Below are 9,435 nucleotides of genomic sequence, written 5' to 3'. Positions count from 1 at the left end.
AAAATGTTACAGTTGTGTTTGAGTTGCCGAAAATTTGGTGATGAATGACGGTAAATGTTCCTCTCGTGAGAAGCAAGACACTGGCCTCACATTTTAAAAACATGGCAATTCTTTGTCATAGGAAACAATCGACCATAAAGCTCTTGTGGCTCTTGTCAAATAAGGGCTGGATGTATTGAACCTGCTGGTCCATTGGATAACTTCACCTTTCATCTTCTTATCTGGTTTCAGTCATTTTGATCTAGGTTGTGATAACACTTTGAGGACCTTATTCTGGTTCACATGCAGGGCTGCGAAGTAGGCAGCGCTGCGTGTGATTAGTACACCGCCCACTGCTCGTCCAGGTGCCCACCCTCCATGGCTCACTGTGTTCCCCACACAGATGTTTTGCATAAACTTCCATTCGCAGCCCTGCGTGAGGGGACCAAATCAACGACCATCGAATGATTTGGAGCGTACACACAAAACAAAGTAATTCTTAGGTGCCTTTGTTTTGCGAGCGCCCTGTACGGAAACAGGACGAGCAGTTGACATCGGAGCATTACCAATGAGAACGCCCAGTGTTTTTATTGGAACACCCATGAAATGCTGGGCGTTCCCATGGGCCCATCCCCCGGCCCGCTGCCCCACAACCCCGCTTGCACTGTTGTGTGCGAGTGCGCCGCGAACAATCCATTCGCTGTGGTCGCTCGCACGCAGCATATGCACATGCGCAGAAATGCACAAGAAAAGCATCGGTCCCTTGTGTGAACGCGCGGGGGACCGATCAGACCAGAATAACCTCCACAATCTGACTAGTGAGAGACTTTATATTATAACCTCTTGAAAAGCCCACCCCAATACTCACGTCAATAGATGATTCAGGTGACTTTAATGTAAGGACACTTGTACATTCATACCAGAATAGAGCCGCAAGCACAGTGCACAGTAGGGATGGCCAATGGCCACCGATGATTCATAATCATCGATGGTTTATGTACAATGTAGAATAGTTTTAGGTAGAGCTATCAATGGTCATCATGTATTATGTTACTATCAATGCCCGTTTAAAGAGTCACCATCGATGCTAACCGCAGCAATTACCATCCCTAGAGACGGAAATTGACTATTGATCAGTCACAATCATTTTAGATTTTGTTCAATATTGAACGGGCTTTTCATCAATGATGGGAGAGACCCAGATGGTTCCCCCCCATCGATGGCACAGAATAAACGTTTGTGTTTTGTTTTTTTTACTTTTTTTTTCAAGGTGCCGGGAGCCCGGGACCGGAGCAGCGAAGCCCCGCCCCCAATCTCTGATTGGCCTACGGGCCATATACACTGAAAGAATAGGGATAACCATCGATGGGTAACCCATCGATGGCATCCAATGCCATTTATGGTGATCATCGATGGCTACTGCAACCTTCAGTTTTATACTGCTACCATCGATGGTGGATACACAGACGGTCTATGCTTTTCTTCTTACGAAGCTTTATTAATCAGAAACATAGAGACAAGCTTCTGGTTAGCCTGTCAGTAACGTTATGACGTAGCAGGAAGAAACGTAACTGGCACGCAACGCTGCCAACCACAGGCAGCGGCTACATGCCGGCTGTGGCCAGTCAGGTGAGCGTATGCAGGCGGGTTACTGGGGGCGGGACTTCCGTTGTCAGGGCAAATGTCCGGAGCAGCTCCTGTTGTTGCTGCTGGTGGTACCCGGCGGTTTGAGCACCCAGGTAATGAGCCGTCTGTCATCGGACAGGAGAGAGAGAGCCGGCGCTGGCTGTCAGGGTGCAGTCCCTGGCTGGGGAACGAGCGTTTCCCGGCAGGAGTCCTATTTGGACGTGTCGCAGCCTGTGACCCTTCTCTGTCTCACACAGTATCGCTGCTGCTGAGTCATAATATGTGACAGGGGCCCCAGAGTTGCTGCTATTCACAGGAAGTTGCCCATGTTGATGATGTCATCCAGGTGACGTCATTTGTATGCTATCTTTTGTTCTATTGCATTACCACTGAGTATTGGGGATGCCTGGCATTAGCTGATAGTAAATTCTGTCTACGTAATCCTTGGGTTACATAATGACGTTAATGCATACATATAATGTCACCCTAGGTAGAAGTGATGTCACTAAACAAAATGTTGACCAGTTTGCTTCATTGCATTAGATATGGTGACAGCACTTCTGGCCTCACTGATCATTTTTGCCATTTTATTGAGTGTTATATACTAGGGTCAGGTTTATCATACTGGTGTTAAAGTACTTATTATTATGAAAATATCAAGGCATAGCGCAAGGGCAGAAATGAATGAGTGGAAGGGTATTGACTACTAAAGGAGGTACTTATGTATTATCTGGGCTCCCATGTTAAATGCAACCCTTTTTTTCATACCCCTACTATCCAACTTCGCATGGAGTTGATTTTATATAGTGTGGCGAGCGCAGCGAGGCGAGCGGACACTGTCTCATAAAAAAAACGGGAGCCCAGATGTTACATAAGTACCCTAAAGGAATACTATTGATCAAGTGATATGTTCCTTACATCTGCTAGCAGCTTATATAAAATCACACTTTGGCTGTTGTGTTGGAGTGCCAATAAACTATATTTATTGCTTTAACTGCCTAATTATTTACTTCTTTGTTATGGTACCTAGACAGCAGCAATTATTTGGGGCAATTCCCTTTTCTGCCAGTGCTTGTTTTGGGAAATCTGCTAAATTCAACACGTTGGACTGTTTTTTGATTCTCTAATTCCGACCCAAAAATTATCTCCAAGTCTGGGATTTTTAAAATGTTGTATTTCACCGATCATACGATAAATTGCTGATCGTTGGATTCAGCTGATCAGCTAATCATGTCACTGATGATCAGTATCAGGGAATATTCGCATTCGCCTGATATATTGTTTGCCAATTTTAGGATCAGCCCTTACTGTACCTCTTGTGAGGGGCAGCTTTGTTTAGAAGCACAATCCAAAAATGTACTGTTAGGTTAGTTGGCTCCCATAAATTAACCCGAGAACGTGTGTGTGTGTGTGTGTACAATGTGATAGGGAATATAGATTGAAAGCTCCACTGGGGCAGGGACTGATGCGAATGTTCAAATATTCTCTGTAAAGGGCTACGGAATATGTGTGCGCTATATAAATAACATCCCAGCATGCTTTGACGTAGTTGTAGCATTCCCTAATAGCAAAACTGTGGCAAAGCTTGATGGGACTTGTAGTTTCTCAACAGCTGGAGGGCCATAGTTTGAGAGTCTGAATGAAGTGGGTACAGTTAGTGTGATTTTAAGTGAGTGTGTAGGCAAGTCTCTTAAGTAGCTTGATTATTTCTCCTATCGGTATACTATAAAGTAAGACTGCAATAACGATGCTGCGGAATATGTGTGCGCCATAAAAATAACTGGTAATAAATAAAAAATACCTGTCAGGCAAGAGGCCACAAAATACACACAAAATAACAGCAAGCATTGGGGCAGATGTATTAAGCCTTATGGTGTGTACACACGGTAGGATATGCCGTGCTATGCGAGTCCCGATGCGATCAGATTGCATCGGGACTCGCATCGCACGGCATGCATGTAATGGCACAATTCTGACTATATAGTGCAGATGTGCACTATATAGTCAAGGCAGCCAAGACTATCTATCTGCCTTGTGATACGTGAACGCGCATCGGGACTCGCAAGCAGATCGCAAGGGTTAAAACCCTTGCAATCTGCATGCAATGCCGACACAATGTTGACTATATCGTCAACATCGGAAGGCATATTCTACCCTGTGTACACACCAATAACAAGAGATAAATTCAAGTGTGATAAGGAGAGATAAACGTCCAGCCAATCAGCTCCTTACTGACTTTTTTCAAACACAGCCTGTAACATGGCAGTTAGCAGGTGATTGGCTGGACGTTTATCTCTCCTTATCACCCTTGCATTTATCTCTTGTTATGGCTTAATACATCTGCCCCAATGTGTGATTGGTTTGATCACCTATTAAGTACAAGTTATATGTTGTAAAGATAAAATATATGCAAGATAGCAAGTATAAAAATACATAACTGGGTGAATTCAGTTGTTTTATTGGTGGCACTAATTAATGGTGCCTGACAGAACAAGTCTATTGTTCCTGTGTCCATTATTTATTCTACGTACAGTGACTAAAGTCCTGGCTGTGATGCAGTGTGCGCTGTTTGGGCATCTGAAAGGGACACTTTGCACATTTCTGCTTGCTGTCTCAGGACGCTTCAAGCAGGAATGTTGGCATAGTTGGCACTCGTGCCTGAATAGAGCAACAGTTGAATCGCTCACTGTGTCTCAGATACAATACCATATGGATGAGTCTCAATCACTTATGCAGAGTGACATTACCTTTTACAGTCACCAGCTCTCCAGCCTGTCCTCTGCTCTGCCCATATAAGCATAATCAAAACAGTTCCTGCAGTGACTGAATCAATCAATACTATGAGTAGGAGAGTAATAAAGTCCCATTTATATTATTAAATGCAAAAGAGGGAGAAAAATCTGTTCCTGTGTACAAAACTGCTGTTTATTTTATTGTTTTGAAAATGTAGATTTGTTTATAGAGTTTAACAACGGATGCTTCATCTTATTTTTAAGGGTATGTCATGACATGGCGGTGCCGATTCAATTGTAGCATATACCCCCTACTAGGCATCTCTAGATATGTACGTCTATCGGAGCTGTTCATTTGTTTTTCATTTCAGATGCCCATTAGTCGTACCAGTCCCATTAGTTCTCACAGATGGGTTTATTCTTTTTTTGTACGTCTAAACCTAGATTTGTAAGGTGCATAAACTACTAATTGGCATCTGATCAGAGCAGCAATTGAATTAATTGGATCGACTCTCATTAGTCTAGATGGCCACTTGGGGAGGGGGCATCATGTTGTCCCCAGCATGCACCAATGCCTTGAAAGTTAAATATTGTCAACTTCTCGCACTAACATCAGGTAGTCCGTCATGCTCATGCAGCCGCAGAAGCGCGATGGACTACCTAATGTTAGTGCGAGAATCCGTAGGGTTAATGTGGGGGGGTTGCATGACTGCGAGAATAGTGCCCATGTTGACATAGACCCCAAAAACCTGTGAAAAGCTTGTGTCGCCCATTCCTATGTTGACCGTTTGTCAATGATGTTGACCTATTTGTGTCATCCTATTGCTTGTCGACCTAATAATCCACACCCTTATCAGCTGAACCGGATCTATTTGCAATACTTAACAGGTGCCAAAGATGATTGAATTGTTCTGTCAAGTTCCCAGTAATTAGCTCCTAAACAATGGAATCCCTCATAATATCTGGTTCGGTGTTGCAATGAATTCAGTAGTAGAAGTACCAGTAGTAGCAGCAGCAGTTTGTTTATTTAGAAGGCGCCACAAAGTGTCCGCAGCGCCGTACATAGCAAACAAAAAAACAAATTACAAGGTAACGTACAGGGTGTGTTGATAAAATACAGCATAAAGGGGTATAGCTGGTAGAACTAAAATCAGCATCAGTTCTGAAGTAGGTGTGAAAATTGTCGAGGAGACTGAAGATGAAGTAGAGGAAGGGAAGAACAGGACAGGAGCACAAGTGAGGTAAAGAGGTAGGGTGAGTACGTGAGGATGGAGGGCCTTGCTCATAAGAGTTAACATACTAAAAGGAGGTGGGTGGACGAACAAAGAACAATAGGATAAGTAGGAACGGATTAGTACTACTGATTGTAGACACACAGGGGTAAATGTACTAAAGCTTCTAAAACTGAAGAAATGATGTTGTCCATAGCAACCAATCATTTCTCTATTGCATCCTGGAAAATCATAGCTAGAATCTGGTTAGTCGCTATGGATAAACATCATTTTTAGAATCTTTACTAAATGTACCCCATATTGGTGGCATATGTAATAGGGTCCCGCTTTGCCTGAGGTGCGGCACGCCAGCTGGTCTCAGACTTAAAAACAAAACAAATAGTTTTGCCTTGTAAATGATTTCTATAAAACATTTGTGATTGTCCTTCATTCTACACATCCAGCAAACTCATGGATATAGGTTATTGTGTCAACCCATATTAGGTCGACATGCATTGGGTCGACCACTGAAGGTCGACACATAAAATAGGTTGACAGGGTTGGAAGGTCGACACAAGCATAAAGTAGACAATGGGAAGGTCGACATAAGTTTTTCAAGTTTTGTTTTCCCCCGAATGTTGACATGGATGCCGGCTAAGTGCACTGCATCCCCTCGCATGGCTCGCTGCGCTCGGCACACTATTCTGTTCTCCCTCCACGCCCAAGTGGATGGTAGGACATGAAATACCGCCTGTCGGCATATGTCAGCTCAGAGAAAAAGTGAAGAACTCCTGTTGCCATTGTTGACCTAATGCTTGTCGACCTTCCATCTCTGTCAACCTTAGCCATGTTGACCTATTTCACGTGTCGACTTATACATGTCGACCTAATGACCCTTACATATCCCTTACACATGGCCCCTGATGTGAGAGAACTATTGCCCCTACACGGGGGGCGATGGGAGCAGTGTGTTGAGCTAGATCGTTAAGCCCTGCACCAGGGCTGTGTGCTGAGCACTCGCTCACTGCCCGTGTTCTCAATTGAGGGAACATTGGCGATGACTAGATTTATACTGCATGCCGTATACATCTAGTCAGGCGATAGCGACATGCAGGGCCATACACACTGAGCAATCCATGCTTCATTACTAAGCAATCTAGGCAGAAAGCTTAGAAATTGTTCTGTAATTGCCCCGTGTATATGGCCCATTAGTGCTTATCTGTGTGTGTCAGAGCCTTTCATGTTTATATTACCATGTTACATGTCAGCAGCCCTAACTAACTATCCTGCTGGCTGTTAAAGGCACTGTAATTCCTCACTTACCATGTTTTCTATTCTTACAGATTATAATTTTGCTACCTGTGTGGTTGACTTACATTTATTTCCCTTTTTTTCAGTAACCAACCAGAATCGCCATATGGTCTAGATGGGATAAACAGTAGCCATGTTCAGCTTTGAGGGTGACTTTAAAACCAGGCCAAAGGTGTCACTTGGAGGAGCAAGCAGAAAGGTAAGTATCATTACTACTTTTGTGTCCAGGGTTGATGAGAAGTTCATTACTGGAGCCCAGCAGCACCCATTATGCAGATGGCTTACCATGCATGATCAGTGTTAGCAAACTGACCAAACACAAACATGTATTCATGGGCGATGAATAAAATCTGACATCCTGTGACACCCAAATTTACAATTTCACATTATTAATTGTCATTTCTATAGCACCTACATATGATGCATAACAGTTGTAATGAATACAAAAGAAAGTTTAGATTTCATGGGCATTTGATTTTGATGAAAATCTGTACGCAAGTACAGCAACACGGAACCCTCTAGGCATTGTTCCAAACTTCGGGTAGTGACAGCACAAATATAGCAGTTGACTTGTTATGTTGCTTACACTGCTGAACAGGTGTCTGTGGCCTTGAAGGTATTTTCCACATGCCTCATCAATTAAAGTGAAATCTAACCTTGTTTTAGTGAAGCACGTTCCTCTTTTATCTTCCCTTAAAGTTACTTTGTTATACAGAAAACATATTTTGCATGTTTGAGTATAAGCTGACGCTACTGGCCTTTGTGTTCAGTGGGCTTACACACATTGTGTAATTATTATGCCCCCCCCCCCAAAAAAAATCGGGGGAATGACAATTGTGTGGAAACAGTCAACTTGAACTGTAATTGTTAGAATACTTATAACCAATAGTGCTGTTTATTACCGCTTTCAGACCGCAAATGCCGGGTCGCACCTGGGATAAGGACATGGGTCCGTCCCAGGAGCGACCCGGGATTTGCAGTAAATGTGGCTTTTAGCAACCCAGCTCATTGCCGGGTCGCTGACGTAATCCGGGGTGGCAGGGTGGAGCGTGGCCCATCATGTGAGGGAGCGAGCAGGCAGTACTGAGGTGATACTGCTGCCTCCTCCATAGACGTGAATGGGACCCAGGTCACTTGACCCAGGTCCCAGTTCACACTGTGTTTGAATATAGGACAAAGATGTAGATAACAAGTTATCTTATAGAGGCGCAGAATGTGGAGCTGGTTTGTCAAGCTGCAGTACAATATAAGGGGAGTGTCACTCCCTAGCAACAATACAAAAAAAAAAAGATGGATGACTGCGCTATTAATTAAGGAACAATTAGTACATGATGCTAGTACCTGTTTAATACCATTTATTGAAATAATCAAATAAAAATAAATATATATGTAAACATAAAAACAATAATAAATATAAAATGCAACCAATTCATATGAATGAAATAAAATTAATGAAAGAGTGATGACTGATATTGTGAGTCCTTATGGTACCATATTTGTAGGGTGAGATTAAAGTCCCATCTGGGTTTGATTTATGGAATAGTGTCCGTTCCTATTAGGCCTCACTGGTTTGGTTCTGAGATGCTGGTAGCATTTTCCCCTGCATTGAAGGCTTGATGAAGGATGCGGACCTCCTGATGTTCTGTAGCCCAGATAGAAATTAGGGTCCTCTGGGAAGTATGGAGTCCCAGGAAAGGAGCAGCAATTTGATTTTCAGAGGCTGGTTTGGTCACTCAGATGCGAAGGTGATGTGGCTGAGATGGAAAGGACCAGTCACCTACTAGTAGTCCACCAACGCGTTTCACTCCTCTAGGGAGCTTTTTCAAGGAGTTTTCTTTTTTGTGTTTGAATATAGAAGAGAAAGAAAGTACTATATATAGTGTAAGTTTGTAAATACAGGTGATAATTGGATATCAAACAGTGGATAGAGGGGATTTTTAGAAGGGTAGCATACCATACTCACACCAAAATAGAGTGAGTTCCTCCTATAAAAGTTTCTTTTATACGTGCAAGGAGGTGAACCAAGACTCACGTGATAGTGGTGCTTTTTCCTCACATCAAGGTATCTTTACACCAAAAAAAAAAAAAATTAAATCCTGTCAGTAACCCAACCTTTGCACAGTCCGGACCTGATTCCCCCCCCCCCCCCCCCCCCCCCGAAACAAATTAAGTGTATTTTTTTTCCATTTACCCTGCAGAGGTTTTTTTGTTAATTGTATTTGTTTTAACATTTCCTACCAATAAAAACTTTTAAGTACCGATCACGCTTCTTTTATTGGTTTCTATATATGGTCAATATACATCAAAAAGAATTCTAGGTCAGGTGACCCACAAAGAAACCGCTATACGTCTGGCATTTCTGTGTAACCCGTAAGTGGGGTACTCCCCTTGTTTCGGTTATCCCACACCATTCGGTGGACCTTGATGGATGTGGGTACCCTGGTATAAAGATACCTTGATGTGAGGAAAAAACACAACTATCACGTGAGTGTTGGTACGCCACCTTGCACGTATAAAAGAAACCTTTATAGGAGGAACTCACTCTATTTTGGTGTGAGTAGGGTATGCTACCCTTC

General features: G+C 43.0%; 1 protein-coding gene across 3 annotated transcripts in view; it reads left to right on the top strand.

Annotated features, from left to right (window-relative positions):
- Window positions 1–1,494: 1,494 nt before the first annotated feature.
- UBE3C (ubiquitin protein ligase E3C) overlaps window positions 1,495–9,435 on the top strand; it is a 95,781-nt gene continuing 87,840 nt past the window's right edge. The window contains exons 1-2 of one of the 3 annotated variants that reach the window (XM_083189004.1): window positions 1,495–1,608; window positions 6,946–7,058. In XM_083189004.1, coding sequence (XP_083045130.1) covers window positions 6,993–7,058 — 66 coding nt within the window. In that variant the 5' untranslated portion in view covers window positions 1,495–1,608; window positions 6,946–6,992. Of the gene's footprint in view, window positions 1,719–1,776; window positions 1,952–6,945; window positions 7,059–9,435 lie in introns of those variants that run through there. The other 2 variants (XM_083189003.1, XM_083189005.1) reach the window with 2 other exon arrangements.

The sequence above is a fragment of the Crinia signifera genome, chromosome 5 (genome assembly GCF_055691185.1).
Source record: "Crinia signifera chromosome 5, ASM5569118v1, whole genome shotgun sequence".
NCBI lineage: Eukaryota > Metazoa > Chordata > Amphibia > Anura > Myobatrachidae > Crinia > Crinia signifera.
Note: the sequence above shows the minus strand (reverse complement) of the source record. Positions and strands in the feature narration are given on the sequence as shown.